Source organism: Salvelinus alpinus, chromosome 24 (assembly GCF_045679555.1).
Source record: "Salvelinus alpinus chromosome 24, SLU_Salpinus.1, whole genome shotgun sequence".
NCBI classification, from domain to species: Eukaryota; Metazoa; Chordata; class Actinopteri; order Salmoniformes; family Salmonidae; genus Salvelinus; species Salvelinus alpinus.
This window is the reverse complement of record NC_092109.1, coordinates 24,404,312-24,431,414: the sequence shown is the minus strand read 5'-3', so window position 1 is coordinate 24,431,414 and position 27,103 is coordinate 24,404,312. Positions and strand designations below refer to the sequence as shown.

Here is a 27,103-nt window from a genome sequence, read left to right as displayed (position 1 = left end):
AGGCAAGATGCAATAGATGGTATAAAATACAGTATATACATATGAGATGAGTAATGTAGGGTATGTAAACATTACTAAAGTGGCATTAGTTAAAGTGACTAGTGATCCATTTATTAGACTGGCCAAAGATTTGAATCTGTATGTAGGCAGCAGCCTCTCTGTGTTAGTGATGGCTGTTTAACAGTCTGATGGCCTTGAGATAGAAGCTGTTTTTCAGTCTATCTGTCCCAGCTTTGATGCACCTTTACTGACCTCGCCTTCTGGATGGTAGCGGGGTGAATAGGCAGTAGCTCAGGTGGTTGTTGTCCTTGATGATATTTTTCGCCTTCCTGTGACATTTGGTGCTGTAGGTGTTCTGGAGGGCAGGTAGTTTGCCCCCGGTGATGCGTTGTGCAGACCACACCACCTTCTGGAGAGCCTTGTGGTTGAGGGCGGTGCTGTTTGCATACCAGGCGGTGATACAGCCCAACAGGAAGCGAGGCGACCTTCTCTGTCGGCACTAATATGGTGACAAGGATGTGCAGCGGTTATGATATGGTTTGGCTTGGACAGGTTTTTTCACCTGGTCACATATAGCTGATGTGTTGTGCATTGAAGTCCACAAACAAAGAGAAAAGGTGAGAGGAGGAGAGCGCATAGATGCAAGAAGGAATACAATGTGACTGCTATGAAAGTGAACCGTGTTTACGCATGATCAAGGGTGTATTGATTCCGCAGATAAAAAAAATAAAAATGGAAACGGAAACAAACGGAATGAAACGGGGATAAACATACCTGAGTTTCTCCAATAGAAACGCTTGTTTGCAACTGTTGGACTAATGATTACACCCTAGATCAGCTAGATGCAGGCAAGAGTGTGCAAGGCAGTATTGAATATGTCATTGTCTGTCCATGTGTCACCTCCAATTTTTCTCTCGACCTATGTGAATCAACATTGTAAACTTTCATTCATAAGCTAGGTGGTGGCAACCTCATGATGGAAATAGGGAAAATGTAAGTATTATGTAGTAGCCTAAACCTATAAATGTTACATTGAGCTGGGTGAATGGAATATGAATGGCAGTCATCCAATATGCAATAATAGAAACAAGGCCATGCTCATGAAAATAACAAAATCGTCCCTCATCTTAAACGGCACCGACCACCACTGGACGCACTCTAGCACTGTAGCACTAGAAATAGCCTCATACAGCCTCCAGGCAGGAAGCAGTACACATGCAGTACCCTGATCCCTACTTACACCTGCAGTGTTACTGTAAATAACCCCATGCAATACAAATCTGTCTTTATGTTCCACAGCCATATGTACTGTACCACTCCACAGTGGCTCATGTTGCCATGGGTACAATCTGCCGACCGCTGGGATCCAATCCGCCCAGAAACAGAAGTGAATGCATGTGCAATTTAATTGTTTCTCAAATTATTCATGAAAGCAGGTGGTGATCCATATTGAAACAATGGGGAGGCCTATCTATAGTGATATGGTGTACTCAGGAGATGGATATACAGTATTCTGAGAATGAGAGTGCAGTCGCAGGCTCTGGTATGGTTGAAACAAGTTCATGCTCTGACAGCTGATAATAAGGGTCCTTTTCTTTTTAGGACCTGGTTGAGGTGGAATTGTCCAGAACATCTGTTAACAACAAACAATTAGCAGAAAGCATGCCCAGTTCAAACCCTCCAATCACAGATTACATGATTCAAGTGTAACCAATCACTTTGCCACCCATGTCCACCTTATAATAGTCAGCACCTCTTAGTAGGCCACCATCTGCACTGAACACTTTCTGCAGGGTCTCTTCTACATCTCACATTGAAGATGAGTTCTGCAGCTCAACATCTGTTTGCCTAGGAGCAAGAGCCTGAGTAGAGTGTAGGTCAGGGTGTGGGGTCAGGTCAACCTGTTCTGGTTGTGTTGCACTCTGCTCTGTGCTGTCAACACGCAATTCCCTTCCTTTTCCACACACAGATTCCCTTCGACAGCAGCAAGGTCAGGCTCCAACCCTGTTATCTCAGGGCATGATTCTGCTCTTAGCCATAGTCAAGGGCTGAGAAATCAATGCCGGCTACCCCTTGTCTCTTGCTGTGTGTCTGACTGAAATGAATCCCCATCGGATGTGTGCTGTGCTTCTCTTCTCAGATAGTGTGGTAGGCAGGCAGGCTGGGTGTCAGAGCTACCAGGAGGCCACTTCCCCCAGGGAGTCATTTAGCCCCTGCAACATCTCCCAGATGACGGGTCAGACTGGTCTCAGGGGGGCCAGAGGCTCCACTGCCATTCCCAGTCTTAATCTCATTCTGTAGAAGGAGACTTGGCTGTAAGGCACAAACACACACAGAGGATTTTCATGAAGTCAGTAGGGAGAAACAGGGATTACAGCATTGGTCCCAAGAACTGTAAGTACATTATGTGCTGGACAGGAACCGGGTCAGGGCGAAGCCTATGTGTCCTGATATTATGATAACCATCAAATGCAATGTCTCTACACAAAGCTCCTTTACCAGCAATCAGTAAAAATAGTTGTACAAGTCTAATACTAATGTGCACACTTTAGGTTTCGGTTTATTCTGATGTGGTCATGTCAGCAATGTAGGCCATATACTGTTGTTGGGTTCTGAGAATATGAAATATACTTATTCATGTCAGTGAGGGAGTGGTTAGGTTTAGAGGGTCTACACCAGAAGTGAATGGTTATCTATAGGAGGAAAGTATATGGTGGGGGCAATTAAGCTTGGAATGTACTGAGTGTAGGGAAAGCGATCACATGTGGCAGGCATTGATAACGGGAGAGAGCCATGGATTAGTGATGAGGTCAGGTCACGTTAAAGGAGAAATAAAAGTTTATGGCCCATATTACTTAGTTTCCTGCTTAAGCAATAAAGATAGAATGTTTGTTCAGATGTGTGAGAGGAGACTCAGCATAGAGAAACGGTTAAATATCAATGTTTGTATGAACAATGTCTTTGTCTAAATGCAGCTGTATTGACCCTCTGGGAAGAATAAACTTGGGTTAAGCTTTCATAGTGTCTGTTTAGTTTTTACTCTGAGAATTAGAGTAACTGTACTACAGTTAAGTGCTTTCCAACCAACACTATCTGGTGAATGTCCAATTAGAGAAAGATTGGAGACTCTGACCATTGCTCGCCCAAAGAGGTTTTATTAATGTCAAGATGGACAGGCTAAGCGGGTCAGTAGATTCCCTTGCATCCTCTTCCTTTTGTTCACTTCCCTGTAAACTCTCCCCCAAGTATTTCTGGTGAGATTGTGTCGTAAATTAAGTGCATAGAAGCAGTAATTACATTTGATTTGTTTTGCTCCTCGATGAGTGTGTACTAAGGTGCGGAGAGCAGGTGGTCAGTCCAGTTTAAGAGTTCAGCAGTCTGATGGCTTGTAGATAGGAACTGTCTCTGAGCTTGTTGGTATCAAACGGAGTGAACAGCTTGTGGCTGGGGTGTGTGGGGACCTTGATGATGCTGCAGGCCTTCCTCTGGCACCGTTTTGAGTAGATGTCCTGGATGGGTGGGAGCACGGTCCCAGTGATGTACTGGGCCATCTTCAGCACCCACTGGGGGGCCTTGCGATCGTGGGTGGAGCAATTACCGTACCAGGTCGTGATGCAACCAGTCAGGATGCTCTCGGTGGTGCAGCAGTAGTATTTGGAGAGGACTCGGGGTGGCATGACAAATTTCTTCAACTGCCTTAGGAAGTAGAGATGCTTTTAAGAAGAAAATAATATTTAACCTTTATTTTACTAGGCAAGTCAGTTAAGAACAAATTCTTATATACAATGACGGCCTAGCTCGGTCAAACCCTAACCCGGACGATGCTGGGCCAATTGTGTGCCGCCCTATGGGTCTCCCAATCACGGCCGGTTGTGATACAGCCTGGAATCAAACCAGGGCCTGTAGTGACGCCTCTAGCAGTGAGATGCAGTGCCTTAGACCGCTGAGCCACTTGGGAGCCGCTTGACAAGAGTGTTGGTTTTGTTGGTCAATGACAAGTCCTCGGTAATGTGGATGCAGAGGAACTTAAAACTGCTGACTCTCTCTACTGCAGTCCCATTGATGTGGATCAGGCATGTTTCCTCCTCTGCTTCCTGGAGTCAACAGTCAACTCCTTTGTTTTGCTGACATCGAGGGAGGGGTTGTTGTCCTGGCACCATAATGCCAGTTCCTTTACCCCCTCCCTATAGGCTAACTCGTCGTTGTTGGTTAGAGAACCATGTTGTCAAGGAGCCAGGAGAGATGTGTTAAATGGAATTACATCACGTTTGCCTCCCTCTTTCTTTACTAATTCATGAGTTTACAAGGCCCATATAAGTCTGAACACCTTTGGGAGGGGTAAAACCATCAGGTTCAGTGTAAAAGAAGTGAACGCATGAGAAACACACAGGCTCAGAGGAGAGAGAATCAGGGCCGTCCACAACAGAATACATTGTTTACATTCCTCCTTCTTCAACTTACCTTCATCTGAACTCCATCAATACAATCACACTGTAGCGCTGAACTTCAGCGATATGGATTGAAAGAGCTCTTAGATAATGTGCTCTGCTGCTGTGTGGGAACAGTAGAGCGATAGGTTGGCTGGCACACAGTGGTTTATTCATATCAAAAGTAATTATGCTCTACTCTTAATTAATAATAGATTAGTAAACAAACATTCGACTACTTATTGCGTTCATCAGAACGCAATTATGTTCAGTCATTTTGAATCCATGGCATGTAAATAAACTACTAATTAGATTTAACAGTAGAAGTATTGTTGCAATGCAGATTAACAATTTACAGGATGTTGTACAGTAAAGTACAGTACTGTGCAATTAGACAAACAAAGTTAATTATTTTCTGTTATTTTATGCTGTAGAGATTTTGACCTTGAACAATAAGTGTGAGAAATTCCTAGAATCAGATCATATACAGGTTTTTGTTGCTGACAATTTTGCTGCACTGCAGGAAATGCAGATGAGCTTCATGATTGACATAAAATCACTGAAAACACACACTAACACAGTAATGCATTTTTCCTTTTCTGCTTTAACTTTCCAAATGTGATAAAAAAAATAATTACAAGTCTACAGTTTTATGGGTAGTATCAACGATTTCTAATCCCCAAAATCTTCAGCAGAGAGAATAGTTCATAAAGTAACTGTCACGGATCCCCCCGGTACTGCTGCTCATTCTGTTCACCAGTTCTGGAGGACGACGTCACCGGCTTTCTAGGCTTCACTGAACGGGATTCATTATCATCAACCCCGGACTGTCTTGTCTGATTACACACGCCTGGTTCCCATTTCCCCTGATTAGTATGTTATATACTTGCCCTCTGTTCCCTCTGTCTTTGTCGGTTATTATTCCCGTGTCCGTTGGTCGTGTGAGTACCTATGCGTTGGTGTAGCTGTTATGCTGCGTGCTTTATATATTGTGTATTACGGGTATCGTCCTGTGTCGTTCAACGAGGTTTACCCTCACTCTTTTGTTTGGGTACAGCCCAGTGTTTTTGTATACGTGTTTGTTTTGGAGGTATTAAAAACCCCTTTTGTGTATTCCTGCGCCTGTCCCCAAATCCTTTATACCAGCGTGACAGTAACACATCCACATTCCATTTCCTCAGATTCTAGTGAGAAAAGAAATAAAGAAGAAAGAAAGGACATTCACACATACAGTACACACATGGCACTGCTGAAGTGACATTTCATGTTAGTAAGGAAAATTTACTGACAGGGATGAGAGGGGAACCCCCTGGGTCTGCTCTGACTCTAGAGTATCTGAACAGGTCACAGGTTCACCTCTCATATGTAGTGAAATTTCAGTCTTCACTATCATTCCAACCCAATCACCCAATCAATCTGATTCATACATTGTGTCCTCTCAATCAATACAAAAACGACAGCCACAAGCTGCAATGAAGGAGGTTTTAAAGATCCTCTTCTTTCTTCTGCCTTTCAACAGCTGTAATATGCAACCAAAATGTTTGCACTGGGTCTATGAGAGTGCGATGTGCTTAAAAATCAATTTTTTGTTGTTGAATATTGAGTATCGCTGACAGTGACAGTGAGGTTGTTGTGAAAAGTTAACATTAGCAGAGTTTCTGATGAAAGAGACTTTATTACTTTGTAGAAGACTCAAACCTTCTTCTAACCTTCTATGTCAGTTGTTTCTAGCCATACTCTGTGAATGGTAAACGTCTATGCTTTGATGTGAGTTATGCTTTGCAAAATAACTACCCTTCAGAGACAAAGTTATTTTGAAATTAATTCAATTCAGTTGAAATGTATTACATTTCATTTAATGACACTAGTTGCAGTTATTGCTATAAATAACAATACATTGCAAGCATGTGCAAGTAAAGATAGAAACAAACACTTTCTCCACAATACAACAGACCTTGTTTAAAACCATCTCATTCTCTTTTATGCTTTTGCTGAAATGTGAAACTAAGGTGAAGAGTGGGAGTAAGCTGCCTGTTTCAGCCTACTCAAAACAAAGCCTAGAGCTAATAATGCTCAATAATGAGAGAATAAGCTAATAACGGGAGACAAAAACCATTGTATTAGACTTCAGTTTTAATATGCTGTGAATAAACCCGCTCTGAAGGAAATGGTTGGTGATGATAACAACTGCTAATTATGCTAATTATGACCTTTTGTGCTTGAATGATCCTGGCTCATGTCAAGAGTATCAGATAACACAAGTGCCCATAGATTTACTTATGTAAAATGCATGTGACATGTGCCATTTAGCCTCACAAGTCAATCCTCAAACACAAGCGATTAACCTTTACTGCAGTTGGCTAAATCAGGGACACAAATCTACATTGAAACAAAAGTATACACCTCACACACATGGTTATGGGCAACAACAAAAAAGAAGATACCTGTACCATGGCAGATATAGAGTTGGAATGTATTCAATTTTGAGTTTGCATTCCAATATTACGCTTTATATACATCACAGAAGTCTGAAATATGACAAAACTGTTTAACATATAACACAGGATTTTCGTCGTTTTATTTGTAATAATCGTTATGAATAATGAAATAATGAAAAATATTAATAACATTCTCACCCATGAGGCAAAAGAGGGCACTTTTGTTAATTGACTGCAGGAAAGGGCTAAACCCTGCTTGGCCTGAAAGGAACCATCCACAAATACTGATAGTAAACTCTATGTGCACTGCAGTTCTGGTACTGTACAGTATATGATGTAACAATGGCCTTGAGATTAATCATAGACACTTGAATCAATGTGGTGTCCCTGTCCCTGATATGACACCTGTTCATGTGTATGATTGGTTGCATGAAATGATGGTGGCTAATTAACTAGGAAACTAACACCAAGGGGGTTATTGTACATCTAATCAACTTCTAATGTCAAAGCTGCCAGTCTGATACTGAACTCTGCATTCTGCACCTGAGTTCTCCTCCTAACCTTTTCAACTTGAGTTTAGATCATCTTTGACATGCTCTCAGATCACAGAAACAGCTTGAAAATAAGATGACTTGTCTGACCGGCAGATTAATGAGAATAATTTGGCCCATGATGCTTTTCAAACAGCATGTGTCTCTTCTTGTTCAGATCTGACTTGCAGGTCTACAATTTTCATCCCCTATAATTACCTACGGTGAGTTATGATGACCCATGGTATAATGATCGCTTCATGTAAATCATAATGATGACATACATATAAATAGCCTTCAGTACTCCTCAATGTGTGTGAGTTTATCTTCTGAATCAAGTCGGTAGGCCATTACAGAGTGTTTTGGGAAGAGGAGGTAGAAAGAAAAGGGTTGCATTAAACATAAATCGGAAACCATGAGCTGTGTAGAGCAGTTCTTTGACAGAGACATCTGCAGACTAAACTGTCGGTTCCACTGCTGCAGCTCTACCTGATACACACACACACAGGCATCAGGGACACAGCCAAGCTCAGGCGCGCGCAATCACGGGCGCACGCTCGCATCAGACTGCACACTACAATGCCAGCCCTGATTTCTCTGCTCTCCCTCAGAATTCGACGATTTCTCTGGATGTTTGTGGCAAGACACCTATGAGGGCATCGACAACGGCTGTTCTTATTCTTTTAGCAAAATGTAGAGAGTTTTATTTAAACTTTTCATCCTGCCTTTAGCATTATCGTTATTTTGTGTATTCCTGCTGTGGGTTAAACCACATCCGAACAAAAATATGAGTTCAGTGCGTCGGTAATAAAATGTCTTTAGGCTACGTCGAAAATAACCTAGATTCATGCCTAACTTGTACGACATTCTGAATATGACTAAAAGTTAACAAATCGTGGATAGCCTATAGTCATGGGGGTACACTTGAATTTGGGGTATATAAACTAATAACGTTTGGATGAATTGTTTAACATGAGAGCAGGTGAGCCAGTCTTCGTGTTTGTCTAGTGAGGCGCTGCGCGCATTTCCCGCGGAAAGAACGAAGCGGAGTGTTGGAGAACGGTGGAGAACAGTGATCTGTGCTGGGGATTACGCCTCCGAACACCGCATACAAGCCAGGGGCGCCGATATGGGTGAGTGGATACCGTCCGATTTCGAAACGATTGTGGCGGGGACCCGTTGGTACTGTTCAATTTAATAAATTAATAGTCAAGCACTATCTTTCAATCAAGAGCTGATGATTTGAGTCAGTGAACATTTTTTCTCACAAGGGTAGAGTGGCTGCAGTCTGCACAGGTAACAGGAGATTGAGGGGTATGAGATGAATATTTTGTCATAATCAAGATTTGAAGCGTAATGGACATAATATGAACCATTATACCACTGTTTAAAAATGCGCATGTGTCTCCTGCTTTTAATTGGAAGGCTATAAAAGGTGTGGTGCACTTGTTTACAGATCATTGGATGTTGCTAATTGCTTAACGATGTATTTGTTAATGTGCAATGCACTAATGCGTTATGGACAGTTTTTGAGATATTCTAGTTCTGCCAAAGTTTTGCTCTGCATGAGGATTACACTTTTTTTTACTAGGCAAGTCAGTTAAGAAGAAATTCTTATTTTCAATGACGGTCTAGGAACAGTGGGTTAACTGCCTTGTTCAGGGGCAGAATGACAGAATTTTAACTTGTCAGCTTGGGGATTCGCTCTTGTAACTTTCCAGGTACTAGTCCAACGTTCTTACCACTAGGCTACCTGCTGCCCCATTGTTAATCCTAATTGGTTAAACGTCTGTTTGGTCTCATTTGTATTTTTTTTCAGTGTATATATATATATATTTGACCTCTGCCCGCCTTAGTCATCCAGTGTGGACCTAGCTGATGAGCCATCCCTGCCAGTCTGCAGCACCCTGGTACAGCCAGTTCTTAGGTTCTAAATACTAAGCAGTGAGGCAGGACCCAGCAGGTCAAAGGGGCAATGCAGTCAAAAACGTTATTTTCTTCTATTTTATATATATTTCCACACTATGAGGTTGGGATAATACTGTGAAATTGTGAAAATTATGATAATGCACATTTAGTGTGAGAGTTGTTTGAAAAGAGCTTCTTTCAGCTTCTTTGGCTGGGTGGCATCACCAGGCAGTATACACTGAGTATATAAAACATTAAGAACACCTGCTCTTTCCATGACAAAGACTGACCAGGTGAATCCAGATGGAAGCTATGATCCCTTATTGATGTTACCTGTTAAATCCACTTCAATCAGTGTAGATAAAGGGCAGTAGACAGTTTAAAACAGGATTTTTAAGCCTTGAGACAATTGAGACATGGATTGTGTATGTGTGCCATTCAGAGGGTGAATGGGCAAAACAAAATATTTAAGTGCTTTTGAACGGGGTATGGTAGTATGTTTCAAAAACTGCAACGCTGCTGGGTTTTTCACACTCAGCAGTTTCCCGTGTGTATCAAGAATGGTCCACCAGCCAAAGGACATCCAACCAACTTGCCACAACTGTGGGAAGCATTGGAGTCAACATGGGCCAGAATCCCTATAGAACACTTTCAACACCATGTCCTGACGAATGTGTTCCTAATGTTTGGTATATGGTATACTCAGTGTAAGTGAATAGACGAATAACAAAGAGTTTTCCCTCCTCTCTGGCAGGTTAGCGTTTTTCGTCATGAATCTTGTTCTGGAGGCAGCTCTACAGAGTGGTTACTAGCTAGCACAGCCACAAAGTCATACAATCATATTTTAAACCTAACGTTAATCTTAACCACACTGCTAACCCTAATGCCTAACCCTAACCTTAAGACCAAAAAGCACATTTTTGTTTTCATGAATTTATACAATATAGCCAATTGTGACTTTGCAGCTGGCCTATCCAAGGGGACATCGCCCAGTTCTGCCTCCAGGACAAGACTCATGACAATAAATGTCCAAATAAAATCTTATTGGTCATGTACACGTGTTTAGCAGATGTTAGTGTGTGTGTAGCGAAATGCTTGTGCTTCTAGTTCCGACAGTGCAGCAATATCTAACAATTGCATGTACCCAATACACACAAATCTACAGTTTTAGTCGCAAGTTTACATACACCTTAGCCAAATACATTTAAACTCAGTTTTTCACAATTCCTGAAATTTAATCCTAGTAACAATTGCCTGTCTTAGGTCAGTTAGGATCACCACTTTATTTTAAGAATGTGAAATGTCAGAATAATAGTAGAGAGAATTATTTATTTCAGCTTTTATTTATTTCATCACATTCCCAGTGGGTCAGAAGTTTACATACACTCAATTAGTATTTGGTAGCATTGCCTTTACATTTTTTAACTTGGGTCAAACTTTTCGGGTAGCCTTCCACAAGCTTCCCACAACAAGTTGGGTGAATTTTAGCCCATTCCTCCTGACAGAGCTAGTGTAACTGAGTCAGGTTTGAAGGCCTCCTTGCTCACACATGCTTTTTCAGTTCTGCCCACACATTTTCTATGGGATTGAGGTCAGGGCTTTGTGATGGCCACTCCAATACCTTGACTTTGTTGTCCTTAAGCCATTTTGCCACAACTTTGGAAGTATGCTTGGGGTCATTGTCCATTTGGAAGACCCATTTGCGACCAAGCTTTAACTTCCTGTCTGATGTCTTGAGATGTTGCTTCAATATATCCACATAATTTTCCTCCATCATGATGCCATCTATTTTGTGAAGTGCACCAGTCCCTCCTGCAGCAAAGCACCCCCACAACATGATGCTGCCACCCCCGTCCTTCACGGTTCGGTTGGGATGGTGTTCTTTGGCTTGCAAGCATCCCCATTTTCCCTCCAAATATAATGATGGTCATTATGGCCTAACAGTTCTATTTTTGTTTCATCAGACCAGAGGACATTTCTCCAAAAAGTACGATCTTTGTCCCCATGTGCAGTTGCAAACCGTAGTCTGGCTTTTTTATGGCGGTTTTGGAGCAGTGGCTTCTTCCTTGCTGAGCGGCCTTTCAGGTAATATCGATATAGGACTCGTTTTACTGTGGATATAGATACTTTTGTACCTGTTTCCTCCAGCATCTTCACAAGGTCCTTTGCTGTTGTTCTGGGATTGATTTGCACTTTTCGCACCAAAGTACGTTAATCTCTGGGAGACAGAACGCGTCTCCTTCCTGAGCGGTATGACGGCTGCGTGGTCCCATGGTGTTTATATTTGCTTACTATTGTTTGTACAGATGAACTTGGTACCTTCAGGCATTTGGAAATTGCTCCCAAGGATGAACCGGACTTGTGGAGGTCTACAATGTATTTTCTGAGGTCTTGGCTGATTTCTTTTGATTTTCCCATGATGTCAAGCAAAGAGGCACTGCGTTTGAAGGTAGGCCTCGAAGTAGTTTGTTAACAAGAAATGTATGGAGTGGTTGAAAAACGAGTTTTAATGACTCCAACCTAAGTGTATGTAAACTTCCGACTTCAACTGTAAGTAAAGGAATAGAATTAAGAATATATAAATATGGGGCCTCCCGGGTGGCGCAGTGGTCTAAAGCACTCCATCGCAGTGCTTGCTTGCTGTGCCACCAGAGACTCTGGGATCAAGCCCAGGCTCTGTTGCAGCCGTCCGCAACCGGGAGGTCCATGGGGCGACGCACAATTGGCCTAGCGTCGTCTGGGTTAGGGAGGGTTTGGCCAGTAGGGATATCCTTGTCTCATCGTGCACTAGCGACTCCTATGGCGTGCTGGGCGCAGTGCGCGCTGACCAGGTCACTAGATGTACGGTGTTTCCTCTGACACATTGGTGCGGCTGGCTTCAGGGTTGGATGCACGCTGTGTTAAGAAGCAGTGTGGCTTGGTTGGGTTGTGTTTTGGAGGACGCATGGCTCTCGACCTTCATCTCTCCCGAGCCTGTACGGGAGTTGTATCGATGAGACAAGACAGTAACTACTAACAATTGGATACCACGAAATTGGGGAGAAAAAGGGGGTAAAAAAATATTTAAAAAATAAGAATATATAAATACACGGACGAGCAATGTCACCGCGGCATAGACTAAGATACAGTAGAATAGTATAGAATACTGTATATACATATGCGATGAGTGCAAAATATGTAAACATGATTAAAGTTACATTATTACAGTGCCTTGCATTTATTAAAGTGGCCAATGATTTCAAGTCTGTGTATATAGGCAACCTGCTCCTCTCTGCCAATAATATCTAGTTTTCATGTTACACATCCCTCCCATTAGGCTCCTCCAATTAAGCCACTCTCTGACTACTCCCAGACACCAGACAGTCCTAGCAAAATTCTTCCTTGAGAAATAATATTTTTCTAAGAAGCTATTGAGATAAAAGAAAACGGCTGCATTGAACCTTTAAACCCAATTACTGCTTTGGCTATCGACTCCTTTAATCAGTGGCTAGAGATAGATTCCTCACGGAGTTATCAGCTGCTGCCGGCCACATCACTGCACAGTAAGTTCACTCTAACTCCTCAGTATGGATAGCAGGGGAGAGAGAGTCTGACTGGGGCTTTAGGCATACATTTCAACAAGTTCACTCTAACTCCTCAGTATGGATAGCAGGGGAGAGAGAGTCTGACTGGGGCTTTAGGCATACATTTCTACCTACCAATGCCATGGATAGCTTCTCTGATGGGATATGTTATTCCTACTGATACCTGTGCGTCAAAATGTAAGTTCCAGTGATCTGACAGGCTCCACATTAAGGGTGGAAAGAGCTGTCCCATCTGTCACAAATGTCAAGTGCTGGTAAGGTTGCATGACTGGAGGAAGGGGGGTTATTTTGATGGGACCTGATTTTGTCTGTTGAAGCATGATCTTTGTACACCTGGCAGCACTGTAGTCTAGTGGAAGTCCTAGAAATTAGGAATTAATGTGCTTTAATAATGGTGACATTTGACTCGCCTGGTGTGTCATAGCTTCATGTGTCAAAGGAAAGATGGACTGAAATCCAACAAACTAATTGGTTCTCATTAGTAGCACTGGGAAACTTTCATAAATATACTTGCTTCGCTTTGTATGAATTCTGAATGCTTCATACATATAGGAGCCTGCATCACAATGAGACAAATCAATACTCACATGAATAACAGCTGTTTTTATTTAACCTTTATTTAACCAGAAAGTCCCTTGAGATTAATAATATTTTTCAATTGAGACCTGTATATCAAGCCCTTTTACCTTTAACTGTGATGGAGCAAATGAAAACAGTTATACTACCTTCTACTTAAAATCCCATCCCTACCCAATGACTGTACCGATCCATTGACGCATGTCTCAAGGGCCTCTTAAGAATTGGTGTGGTGGGAAATGTAAGAACAATCAACATTTCATTGGTGGGTCTTACCTACAAATAACTGTTGAAAACCATGACAGATAGGTGAGAGAGATCATTGGGGCTATAAGATGACATGGTCTAATTGCCAGCTGTCTGATGTAGAATGGTTCCTCTATCTGTCTGCTGCCATGCTCAGTTACTTGTTCCTGGCTCATTGTGCTTGTTAAACAAAGTGTAGAGTGGATGCATGTTTAATCCCCTCCGCCTTGCATGTGTACTAAAACAAGACATGCAGTAACTGCTCTCAGCTTCGTTGAGATCTGGGATCACATATGGCTTAATGTAGCCACCTACTTAATCTCCTACTGGATAAAGATACTTACAGATATGTTCTTTTATGGACATTTTTAACACACTTTGTGGTTGGGATTTCAAAGAAACAATGGAGGGGTCTATTTTTGATTTAGTTGCAATGTATTCCTTGTTATTTATTCTAAAGCTTTGTCGTATGAACTTAAAGCAAACAGGTATAAAGCATTACGGGGCGGCAGGTAGCCTAATGGTTAGAGCAGTGGACTAGTTACCGAAAGGTTGCAAGTTCGAATCCCCGAGCTGACAAGGTACAAATCTGTCGTTCTGCCCCTGAACAAGTTAGCAGTTAACCCACTGTTCCTAGGCCGCCATTGAAAATGAGAATTTGTTCTTAACTGACTTGCCTGGTAAAATAAAAAAAACTATAATGTGGTTATAATGCATTGCAAAACTTGTCATAAGCATGTATGACCCCCTCATAGATGCTTATAACAAGCATCTTTAAAGCTTCATACCTGTCTGCTTTAAAAAAATAAGTAGTTGGTTCAGCTGCAAGGCTGCTCATTGATAATGGGTAATGAAACCCTAGAATTATATATAATCTTTTCATTCTTGTGATTATATTAGCTAATCAGCACTTAATGCTCATAATTGTGCAGTTTAATCTGGGCATTAACTTTTAACCCTTGAGTTGTTTTCTACTGGAATTATGGAATTATGGAAAATATCGCTTTGCATAATTTAGAATATCATATGGAACAATTTATCCACTACTATACCATTATATAATCTGCACTGACAAATACTAATAAGCACAGTTATGGCACAGGAACATAAAAAGTTAAATGGAAGCTAGTTCCCCCCCAAAGGCTGTCAAAGAGAGTGCATAAGGCAGCTCTTGCTCTTCTCTTGAGCCTTCCCCGATATGTTTTTTTCTGAAATAATTTATTATGCTGTGCAAATCCCTTCCCCAGCCTCCCACTCTGATTCCAGGGTTGTGTGTGGGTTGGCCTCTCTCTCTCAGTTCTGCTTCGGCAGGTCAGAGATGTTCCAAATCTGCCTCATTCCAGCCACACAGAATTGGGCGTCAGGTAGCCTAGTGGTTAGAGCGTTGGAATAGTAACCGAAAGGTTGCAAGATCGAATCCCCGAGCTGACAAGGTAAAAATCTGTCATTCTGCCCCTGAACAAGGCAGTTAACCCGCTGTTCCCAGGCCGGCATTTAAAATAAGATTTTTTTCTCAACTGACTTGCCTAGTTAAATAAAGGTAAAAAAATAAATAATAATCATTGAGCTTAATAAGGATGTTGGTCCTCATTTCATTTAAGGCTCTAATTTATGCACTGTAATCCAGGCTGAGTTCCTCTCTCTGATTAACCAGCTCCTATACTATACGTCTAAAGCTCTTGCTGTGCTATACACTCTTAGAAAAAAGGTGCTACAGTATCTAGAACCTTAAATGGTTATTTGGCTGTCCCCATAGGAGAACTCTTTGAAGAACCCTTCTGGGTTCCATGAAGAACATTTTCCACAGAGGGTTCTACATGGAATCCAAAAGGGTTCTACCTGAAACCAAAAATGGTTCTACCTGGAACCAAAAAGTGTTTCCTTTTGGAAGGAGAACCATTTTGGAACCCTTTTTTCGAGGAGTGTAGCTTTAGCTCCTCTACCTCTGCCTCCACTACCTCTGCCTTTGCTGCTACACTTCTGTTAGCTCTACCTATAAAATCTGTTTTTATCATAAATCAGTCGATTTTATACTGCTCCCTTCTTCTACTGTGAACTGGAATTACAGCTCTCTCCAATTTCTAAATTAATGGGTGTAAAATAATGGGTTTAAAGTGTGTAAAGGGTACTTCATTTCAATATTGCAATTTAAGTGTGACCAATTAATCTGTGTTGCATGATGGCAGTCCTGCATTGGTAATATGTCCCAGGCTTATGTGGCTTGAAAGTCTCTTTCATTTTATGTGTCTTAAATCTGAGTGAATACACTCAGTATTGCAGTATATCACATACAGTGCTACTAAGCCAGACCTTGGCTCAGCACTAGTGTTGTCGTGAAACCCGAATGTTGACTTCGATACAGATACTAGGTTTAGTATCACGATACTCAATGCCGAAACAATATCACCAAAAAAAGAAAGAAAGCTTATTAGCTAGTCACAGAATAACCACTGGCTTAATTTTTTTAAACATTGCACAATATGTTGATAACTGGTAACTAAAATAACAAATAGAATATCTTCTACATTCAATTTCTTTAAAAAATAAAACGCCATATTAAATAACAGAACAATATTTTTGGGACTCAGAGCATACAAAGTATTTTTATTTATTTTTTACATCTAAACTGTTTAAAAATGTAATTTGATATATAGCAGGGTTAATTTGCTACTCTATGGCCATAATATTGGGTCAAATTACATTTATTAGACCTAAGATTCATTATTCATTACAAATATATTATTTAATGTATTAAATGAAGAGTTTAGTTCCAAAACAACTTTGAAGCTAATTTCTGAATCTTCGATATTGCAATAGTCTACAATGGATTTTACACAGCATACTACAATTATTTTCAGTGCTTTTCAACTCCCAGGTTGCAATGCCTTCACAGGGCTTCTGGCTGGGTACTGTTAGAAAGCCCAGAGAAACGCGAAGTAGTCTATATACAGTATATTGTTGTCATAGAGAGCATTTCACATAACTTTTTTTGTTGTAATCATATTATAATGCTCACATGAATGTCATGCAGAATATACTGTATGTTCATGTTAGTAGCTAGGTTTCCATCTAAATGGCGACAGATTTTCATGCAAATGTTCTAAAATCCGCATAAAAACACATTTTTCCCAGCAGAGATGTGTTTCCATTAGGGTTGCAAAGGGTCGAAAATTTTCTGGGGAATTTGGGGAAATTTTGCTTAAATTCATCAAAAAAGTTAGCTTATACCAGTGAACCTTTTTTTGTGGGATACATATACGGCAATTATGGGTCTTGTTGCATATTTTGGTTAAACTATCCCCAAATCAATGGAATTGCAACCCTCTGCATGCATTCTTTCATCGCATGTACAGCTGATTCTCAAGATCTTGCACACTAATGAGATGCTATTGAGCCCACTGCTACACTGTCTGAGCCAAGGACTACATGCTTTCTGGTAAGTTTTGATTACAATACTGGGTGTGGTGAATATATTTTATATGACATACATGATTACATGAACTAGTAAATAGTAGCCTACAGCAAAGTGTGTTCAAATAATTTCTAACTTGTTAACAATTTCTGCTAGTTACTTTTTGCTACCATGTGGGTTTTAGCTTGCTTGAGCCTGCTAACTGAAGAGTGTTAATTCACCTGTTTCCATACATGTTTCATTTTAAAACATTTATCTTACAAAATAGTTGTTTAATCTAACTGCTTAACTATTTATCTGTACATGGAATTGTATTCGTTTTTTTATTACTCCTTTTTAAAATCTTTATAGGAAAATGCCACAGAAAATGCCACACTATCTGATGTGTGAAGACATTTCACTGCAGCTAATGTAGAAGAAAAAGCTGTGTACATTTGCAAATACTGTGCCAAATCATATGTGAAGAATGCAACAAAGATGCAGAATCATCTGGCCAAGTGCATAAAACAATGGATAGTCATCAAGTTATAGCAGCAATCTACCTCACCAAGCAAAGTGAGAAGAATAAGAGCACCACATTGAAGCTGCCCAGCAACACCCGTTGGGGTGGTGTTGTCATCATGTTTGATAGTCTCCTGGAGGGGAAGGAGTCTCCAAGAAATGGTCATATCACAGTCTGCCAATATGGACAGCCCCATCAAGAGGATTCTCCTGGATGGTGTATTTTGGGAGAGAGTGGTAAGCAGCCTGAAACTCCTGAAACCTATAGCAGTAGCCATTGCACGAATTGAGGGAGACAATGTCATCCTGTCTGATGTTCAGAGAAGAAATCTGTACTGCCCTGCCCACTTCACTGTTGCTCCAAGCAGAGGAAACTGCAGTTCTGAAATATCAAAAAGAGTGAAGACTTCTACCTGAAGCACATACATGCCGCAGCGTACATGTTGGAGCCCAAGTATCCTGGCAAGAGCATCCTGTCTGGTGCAGAGATCAACACGGCCTATGGTGTCATCACTACCGTGTCTCTCCACCTTGGCCTGGATGAGGGCAAGGTTCTTGGCAGTCTGGCGAAGTACACTTCCAAGCAAGGGCTTTGGGATGTAGATGCAATATGGCAGTCGTGCCAACATATCTCATCAGCCACCTGGTGGAAGTGACTTTGTGGATCTGAGGCGCTTTCCCCTGTTGCCTCCATCATCCTCCAAATCTCACCAACATCAGCCGCCTCAGAGCGCAACTGGTCCTTGTTTGGGAACACACACACCAAAGCACGCAACAGGTTGACCAATACAAGTGTTGAAAAATTGGTGGCTATCCGGGCAAATGTGAGGCTTTTTGAGCCTGACAACGAGCCATCCTCAACAAGGTTGAAAGTGACAGTGAAGATGAGGCCTCAGAGTCTGATGTTCAAGAGGTGTACATTGAGGAGGTCCACAGAGAAAACATGGAAGCCTGAGAGGAAGACAACCAAAGCTTTAGTTTCTGGACTATCATTTTAAAGATGTATGTTGAATTTTTTGGGGGGAGATACAATGGATCATTGGGATCATTCAATAATCCTTTTCTTTTGTTGTTCAGTGAAATCATCCCATGTGAAGAGTCAACTCATTTAATTAAAGTTCAATTCATAACTAAATAGCTTTTTAAATTTCTATTGGAAATTTTGCAATTATGTCTACTTATGATAAGGTAAAAGGTTTTTGTTTCTGTCTCCATATGATATGGTAAATACACTGCTCAAAAAAATAAAGGGAACACTTAAACAACACAATGTAACTCCAAGTCAATCACACTTCTGTGAAATCAAACTGTCCACTTAGGAAGCAACACTGATTGACAATAAATTTCACATGCTGTTGTGCAAATGGAATAGACAAAAGGTGGAAATTATAGGCAATTAGCAAGACACCCCCAAAAAAGGAGTGATTCTGCAGGTGGTGACCACAGACAACTTCTCAGTTCCTATGCTTCCTGGCTGATGTTTTGGTCACTTTTGAATGCTGGCGGTGCGCTCACTCTAGTGGTAGCATGAGACGGAGTCTACAACCCACACAAGTGGCTCAGGTAGTGCAGTTCATCCAGGATGGCACATCAATGCGAGCTGTGGCAAAAAGGTTTGCTGTGTCTGTCAGCGTAGTGTCCAGAGCATGGAGGCGCTACCAGGAGACAGGCCAGTACATCAGGAGACGTGGAGGAGGCCGTAGGAGGGCAACAACCCAGCAGCAGGACCGCTACCTCCGCCTTTGTGCAAGGAGGTGCACTGCCAGAGCCCTGCAAAATGACCTCCAGCAGGCCACCTCTTAAGATGATTGCACTATTTGTAAGTCACTCTGGATAAGAGTGTCTGCTAAATGACAAAAAAAGGAAAAAAATGTAATGTCATACGAACCAATTATCTGTCGTCATTGATATTTTTTTAATTTAGAAGAATAACGTTACAGTGCAAATGTCATTTGTAAAATAGTTTTTATGTCGTTTTGGAACTAAACCTCACTTGCGCTGTACTGCTTTGTAACACCTCTTTCTTATTTGTTTTGGTGGGCTGGCCCTCATCATCCTTACCGTAGTTCACTTCTGGAGACAGTTTTGTAAACTAGATGCGGGCGAGAGATAATGATTTTGTTAGAAGTCATGCTGTCAACATTTTCTCCCTTTCTCGCTTGCTCTTCAAAAGTTGCTCTTGCTGTGTCAACTGCATGTTCAAGTAGCCTGGCTAGCTTACTACTGATCCCCCTGAAAATACTCAGACAAATTACTAGACAGACTCCATCCTCTCAATCCGTATCTGACGTGAGACACATTTGACAGAAGTACTGAAAGTAACAACAATTCTAGTACCGAACCGTTTTTCATGTTCTAGCATCAAAAGAATACCGTGCAACACTACTCAGCACTAATACATACTTTAAGCTGTCTGCTCTTGTGTCGCAAAGAGACACTAACAATGGATGATTCTAGACTGTGGATTCTCTTGCGTCCATTACTTTCCTTATCCACTCACTAACCTTAACACCAGAGACCTTGAGTTAGCCTGGGGTAATGTACTATAAAGGAAGTGTTTGATCTTGCTGTTTTTAATAGTCCTCCATTTTGTTATTCTTTTAACCCCTGGTAACTACCCACTATAGAGGAGAGCATGTTTACATGTATGCAGCAGCTCAGGGTAGAATACCAGAGATGTTCTACTTAAGCAATAAGGCCCGAGGTGGTATGGTCTATGGCCAATATACCACGGCAAGGGCTGTTCTTAATCACGATGCAACGCGGAGTGCCTGGATATAGCCCTTAGCAGTGGTATATTGGCCATATGCCACAAACCACTGAGGTTCCTTATTGCTATTATAAACTGGTTTCCAACGTAATTAGAGCAGTAAAAATCTATGTTTTGTCGTACCCATGGTATGCAGTCTGATATACCATAGCTGTCAGTTAATCAGCATTCAGGGCTCGAACCACCCAGTTTTTTATGTTTGATATAAGACTGCTTTCAGCCAATCAGCATCCAGGACCCAAACTACCTGGTTCATAATCACCAGTGGTGGAAAAAGTACCCAATTGTCATACTTGAGTAAAGATACCTTAGTAGAAAATTACTCAAGTAAAAGTGAAAGTCATCCAGTAAATTACTACTTGAGTAAAAGTCTAAAAGTATTTGGTTTTAAATATACGTAAGTATCAAAAGTAAAAGTATACATCATTTCAATGTCCTTATATTAAGCAAACCAGACAGCGCCATTTTATTTTATTTATGCATAGCCAGGGGCACGCCCCATCACTCAGACTTAATTTACAAACAAAGCATCTGTTTAGTGAGTCCGCCAGATCAGACGCAGCAGGGATGACCAGGGATGTTTTTGTGATAAGTGTGTGAATTCAACCATTTTCCTGTCCTGCTAAGCATTCAAAATGTAACGACTACTTTTGGGTGTCAGGGAAAATGTGTGGAGTAAAAAGTACAGAAATTTCTTTAGGAATGTAGTGAAGTAAAATAACAATTTTCAAATATAAATAGTAAAGTACATTTCAGATACCCCAAACAACGACAACGTATTTTTACTTAATCAATCAAATTCATTTGTAAAGCCCTTCTTACATCAGCTGATGTCACAAAGTGCTATACAGAAACCCAGCCTAAAACCCCAAACAGCAAGCAATGCAGGTGTAGAAGCACTTACGTACTTCACACCAGTGATAATCACTGACATTGACGTTTTTTACGGAGCTCTTAACATACAAATTGAGTATCTTATTCTTCATTTCAAAGACACATTACAAATAAACCATTTTGAGCCATGTTATCTTAAGACCACATTTTATTTCCCCATTGCTAGAAGTTCAATGTCCATATTGATTTATACTTATCCAGGAAATCTATTACTGAGTGTGATTGAATAAGTTGTTTTTTTTAGACATCCTATACCGTATCTGACCCATGTTATATGCTGAGGGCTTAGGCTATATGCAATATTTTTGGGTTCTCTGAAGTGCTCCACGGTGCAGCTCTCACGGTGCTGGCCGCTCTATTAACATGGGCACTCTGGGTAATAGCCTTTGTGTCAGCGCACCACAAGAGCACTGTGCATTCAAATGAAATATCAACTTGTCGCCCCGCCAAGGAAGATGACAGCTGACTCTGCCGTGGCCGCCAGAATCCAACTCAGTCTTATGAAAGAGCCAACCTCTGTTTTAGATGATTTTAAATTAGTTGCTTTTAAATGAACTGACCTTGGAGGAGCTCGATGCCATCAATTTACAGTATTTTAGCAACAGGGAAAAGCTGGAGGAATTTGGATACCTTTTTATTTGCAGCGCAACCCTGATGTGGTAGCTATGCTTACACCAGAACCTTGTTTCATGCCTTCGACTATGAAAAGAAGGTTCTGTGGAATGTACTAACATTCTGCAACGGCCTTGAAGTAGAATGTTGCGGTTGAAAATGGCATTAGAATAAGTTGAGCTGCCAGTGTTCATCCTTTTATGAGATGTTCCTCTCACTGATGATTGTGGCAGAAGTAGAGCACTGGGAGGCACAAGCTCAATGTGTTCATCCCAAAATCAGATGGAAAAGTAGCCGTAGTCTCTAAGTGTAGCATTATATCATTGGATAGAGAGGGTGCCAGATAAAAACCTGGCTCAGACTATTTTATGTCATGGTTATGTTAGCTAGGCATCGTGATGAATATAAAATAAGTGTGTGTGTACGCTCTGTGTGTGTGTGTGCATGTCTCTGTGTCTGTAAGTCATTGTAGTCCTTTGTCATTGCACCTCTCATGTTCTTTCTTAATTCCCCTCGGTATGCCTACAGAGGCAGGCAGGGGCATAACAATTTGTTTTACTCTATTTATCTAATAGGCTTGTTGATTAATCTCTGTCAGGCAAGTGGTTTCTAGAGAGCATTAGCCCCACCTTGGAAAGGTGGACTCCTGGCAGGCCCTATATTATGTCAGATCCATGTGATAAGGGAAAATCAGGTTACGGCTGAACAGGATGTCACGTTTAATGACCAGTAATGACCTGATGATCAATCTGAGACGCGTGGCCACGTCTCTCTGCCAGGCGCTCTTTAAAAGCCCTAGACACTAGGGTGGGTTTTATCGCTCCACGTCCGTTTTGAGATCTATGTTGTGCCGCCGTGTGCTAATTAGCGTAGCCGTCATGCGGAGATGTCAATGAGCCCAAAGCATGGGGAAAAATGGTCCTGCCCCAGATTATATGTTACATCTGGGGAATGTTCCCGGATGTCCAGGTGTGTCTATTGATTTCCTCCCTATGGATCGGCACGTGTGCTCATGCAAGCCACCAAATGGTGTGTAAGTGATCTAATAGGAGAGAGGGTTCTCTGTAGGCTCTCGGAGGGACATGCTAACCGTACCAATGGAATTACCATTTAGTTGAAAGTGATGAGTCTGTAAATTGCAGTGGATGCTTGGCCAGCTCTGTTGGTGTACTCTTAATGAAGGTGAGGGCCCTGGCATACTGTATTGGTTTAATGACCTCAGGGCTTCATTTACACAGTAGCTTGAATCATCATTTCCAATACACAGTTTGAATCATAATTTCAGAAACTGCAAGAAGTATTGGAGGCTGCGTGATTTTCTCTCACAGAGGAGTTTTTCCTCCAACTATGAGTCAGAGAATCATGGGAAAAGAGATTATAGGAGGAAATTGCCTCTCCTGTAATGGATTTAATTTTGATGCCTCAGAATATCAGGATTGTTCGGGGCTGCAATGGGTGACTGATCAAATGCAGCCTCAAATTGGATACTGATCATTTTGTGACCATACTTGTTAGTCAGAGTTTAAACAAGTTTACATGGGTGAAAGGCAACTGAAAGCCAGAACCAAAGGACTGTGAGATGAAGGATAAAACAAGGCATCAGCGCATTTATTCATCCAAGACCAAGTAAGAACTCTGTTCAGAGTGGTAACAGGCTCCAAATAGGCTTCTGTTTCTTCATGTCTAGTGCATGTCCAGTTCTGTTACTAACACCACTGGACACAAAGAAACAGAAAGAACTTAATAGACACTAAAGCCAATGTACGGCAATAGTCTGGCCTCTCAAACCACCAAGGTCAGAACATGATCAAATACTGAGGGAGCACAGAATGTAAATGCAATTCAAAGCCCAGACACGTACTGCATTTAAAAAAACATGAAATCATGAAAACAATACATCTTTTCATCAGTGAGCTGTGGTTATACCATATAGGTTAGGACATTTCAAATGAGAGATTGATATTCCATTGGAAAAAGGAAAACCTGCACTTACTGGAAATAGTCTTTTTAAGTTTAATTTTCTTAAACAGCTGCAAAAGATAATATTTTATCTCATGATTTTTTTTACTTACTATGACTGTGATATGTGGTTGTCTCACCTAGCTACCTTAAAATGAATGCACTAACTGTAAGTTGCTCTGTGTAAGTGTGTCTGCTAAATGACTTAGAACATAAATGTACATTTTACATTTAAGTTTCAATATTCAATAGTTTCATTGTGCTCAAGTCCAGGGCATGATATCTAGCATTCATCAGTGGCATGGTGTGGTAATTAGGACAGTCAATAGATAATAGTTGCACCTTTATGTCCTCACGGATATCGAGTGAGGAACACTGCTCTAGAAAATTGGCTGCTCTGATCAGGGGCCACATTAGACTTGTCATACCTTCATACTGACATTTTGCCATCTCAGGATACTCGGTAATACCGGCACTGAACACAAGGGGTGCTATTTTCAAACCCCACTGTGCCACTGTAATCCGAAGATTAGCAACACTAACAAGTACATGTAAAATTCTATAGCGAATGCTAGCTAAATGCTAAAGAGCGCATTGCAATCATTTTATACAGTCTCTGACAAACTATTTGCAGGACAGACATCCCAGCTCCTAAAGTTATACAAGTAACTAAAAAATGCTACTCAGAGTTTGCTGCACGCACAAAAAAATATTAGACAGCAAGGGAGGTGATTCCCTGCTGTTACCAAGATAAGCTTGATTTTGCAAGAAGCTAACCACTTAGCTAGACAACTAGCTACTAAATAAGCAAACCAAATGCACAACTGCAGAGCATTTAGCACATTTTAGACCGTTAACTTAATAGTTATAAGATTCTATACTGTAGGTAGATCACCTGGCGTGTGCTGCAGTGACTGACTCACAAGGATCTGGTCTGTTGTCCTTGTCTACTTGTAAACAAACACCATGTGACTGGGGACTACCGGTAGGGTTCAAATTGAAAAATTATGTGATAGGTGAAATGAAGAACGCAATCTGCTTTATCTCCTAACGTATTGCACAAGTTGACTGTAGGTATTTACATTAAAAGTAGCTACAAATATTAAAATACATTTTTAAAACTTCAAAGAAATAGTTTAAATGGTATTGAAGGTATTGAAAAACTATCCCATTACTATTTCCAAATACCCTGGTATACTGTATATACTGCGGTATACCGCACAAGCCTAGGCACCATGTCAATGTACTGTACAGAGCATCTGATCTCACACGCAGTCATCCATCCGTAGACTACAGACCTCCTTGATAACTGAAGCAGCAATTCAGCTGAAGGGGCCACTTCATGGACACACATCAGTGCTCAAGGGAATCCAATGACATGTCTGAGGCTATAATCCTTAATTTAATCACAAAGCGGACATCCCGCCTCTGTTTTGGTATAAATCTGAGGGATGGGCCTAGAGAAATGTAACAACTTTCAAATTCATAGACAGAGCTATGGATGAAAGAACTGTAATATCACATGTTCACCCTGTTTCTAGCTCCTAGACAACTTTGCAGTATTTCTTTTGTGTGTGTTTTTTCTTACATTATTTGCTCAGAACGTTACTTGTATTATTACCTAAAGCTGAAAAGAACTTTTGGATATTAGATCGTGGTCACTTACCAGAAATTCGAGCAGAAATTCGACTTCCCTGAATTCCCGAGGCAGCTCTATTCATCCCGGGGACTGCAACGAAACGCTGACGCCGGAAAAGAGGAAGAAGAAGTAGGGCCCTAGTCAGACTCAAGTGGCGTGCATATCATCCACCACTTCTAAGTACATTACTCGCTAACGTTCAGTCCCTGGACACTAAAGTAGACGATCTCAGGGTGAGGATCTCCTTACAGAGAGACAGACGACAGGGACTGTAACATACTCTGTTTTACGGAATCATGGGTCTCTCCGGATATATTATCCCCGGGACAGGAAGAACAAACATTCTGCGAAAAAGAAAGGCAGAGGGGTTTGTTTCATTATTAACAATTCATGGTGTGATTGTGGTAACGTACAGCAATTCAAGTCCTTTTGCTCTCCGGATTTGGAATACCTCACCATCAAATGCCGACCACATTACCTCCCAAGATAATTTTTTGGGTCATTGTCACTGCCGTGTATATTCCTCCCCAAGACAACATCACAATGGCTCTAAAGGAACTACACTGGACTATGTGCAAACTGGAAACCATGTAACCTGAGGCCATATTTATTGTAACCTGGGACTTTAATAAACGAAATCTGAGGAAAACGCGAAATTCTATCAAGACACCTCCTGTCCTACACGCGCATCATGGACTGAATCATTGCTACTCTCCCTGCCGGGATGGCTACAAGGCCCTCCCTCGCCCTGTAGCCATTGCATCCATTCTGCTCCTCCTCACCTATAGGCAGAAACTTAAGCAGGAAGCACACGAAGTAAGGACTGCACAACGTTGGTCTGACCACTCGGAATCTATGCTTCAAGATTGTTTTGATCATGCGGACTGGGAAATGTTCATGTCGCCTCTGAGAATAATATTGACGTAAACACTGACTGGATTCAGCAGGAAGTCGATAGAGAATGTTGTTCCCAATCAACCAAAAACTGTGGATAGATGGCAGCATTCTCCCAAAACTGAAAGTGTGAACCACTACATTCAACCATGGCAAGGTGACTGGGAACATGGACGTGTACAAACAGACCATCTATGACCTCTGTAAGGCAATCAAAGAGGCAAAACCACAGTACAGTACAGTACCAGTCAAAAGTTTGGACACACCTATTCCAGTTTTTTAAAACTATTTCTACATTGTAGAATAATAGTGAAGACATCTGTCATCATGAAGTGCTTTGAGAGGCTAGCTAAGGACCATATCACCTCCACCTTACCCGACACCCTAGACCCACTACAACTCACATACCACCCCAACAGATCCATGGACGTCACAATCGCCATCACACTGCACACTGCCCTATCCCACCTGGACAAGAGAAATACCTTTGTAAGAATGCTGTTCATCAACTACAGCTCAGTCTTCAAGCCCATCATTAAGCTGAACCCCCTAAGGGTCTGAACCCCTCCCTGTGCAACTGGGTCATGGGCTTCCTGATGGGCCGACTCCAAGTGAAGAAGGTCGGCAACAACACCTCTGCTACGCTGATCCTCAACACGGGGGCCCCACAGGGGTAAGTGCTCAGCCCCCTCCTGTACTCCCTGTTCACCTAT

General features: G+C 41.4%; 2 protein-coding genes across 3 annotated transcripts in view; both read left to right on the top strand.

Moving 5' to 3' along the window:
- The window catches only part of LOC139551853 (uncharacterized), a 96,628-nt gene extending 94,327 nt beyond the window's left edge, over nt 1–2,301 (top strand). Inside the window, exon 3 of the mRNA XM_071363208.1 lies at nt 2,141–2,301. Coding sequence (XP_071219309.1) covers nt 2,141–2,301 — 161 coding nt within the window. The remainder of the gene's footprint in view (nt 1–2,140) is intronic.
- A 5,656-nt stretch (nt 2,302–7,957) lies between these two features.
- LOC139552373 (leucine-rich repeat transmembrane neuronal protein 4-like) overlaps nt 7,958–27,103 on the top strand; it is a 53,819-nt gene continuing 34,673 nt past the window's right edge. For both annotated transcript variants that reach the window (XR_011670421.1, XM_071364070.1), the window contains exon 1: nt 7,958–8,528. Coding sequence is in view for 1 of the 2 variants with exons in the window: in XM_071364070.1 (XP_071220171.1) it covers nt 8,525–8,528 (4 nt within the window). In the remaining variant the exon portion in view is untranslated. The remainder of the gene's footprint in view (nt 8,529–27,103) is intronic.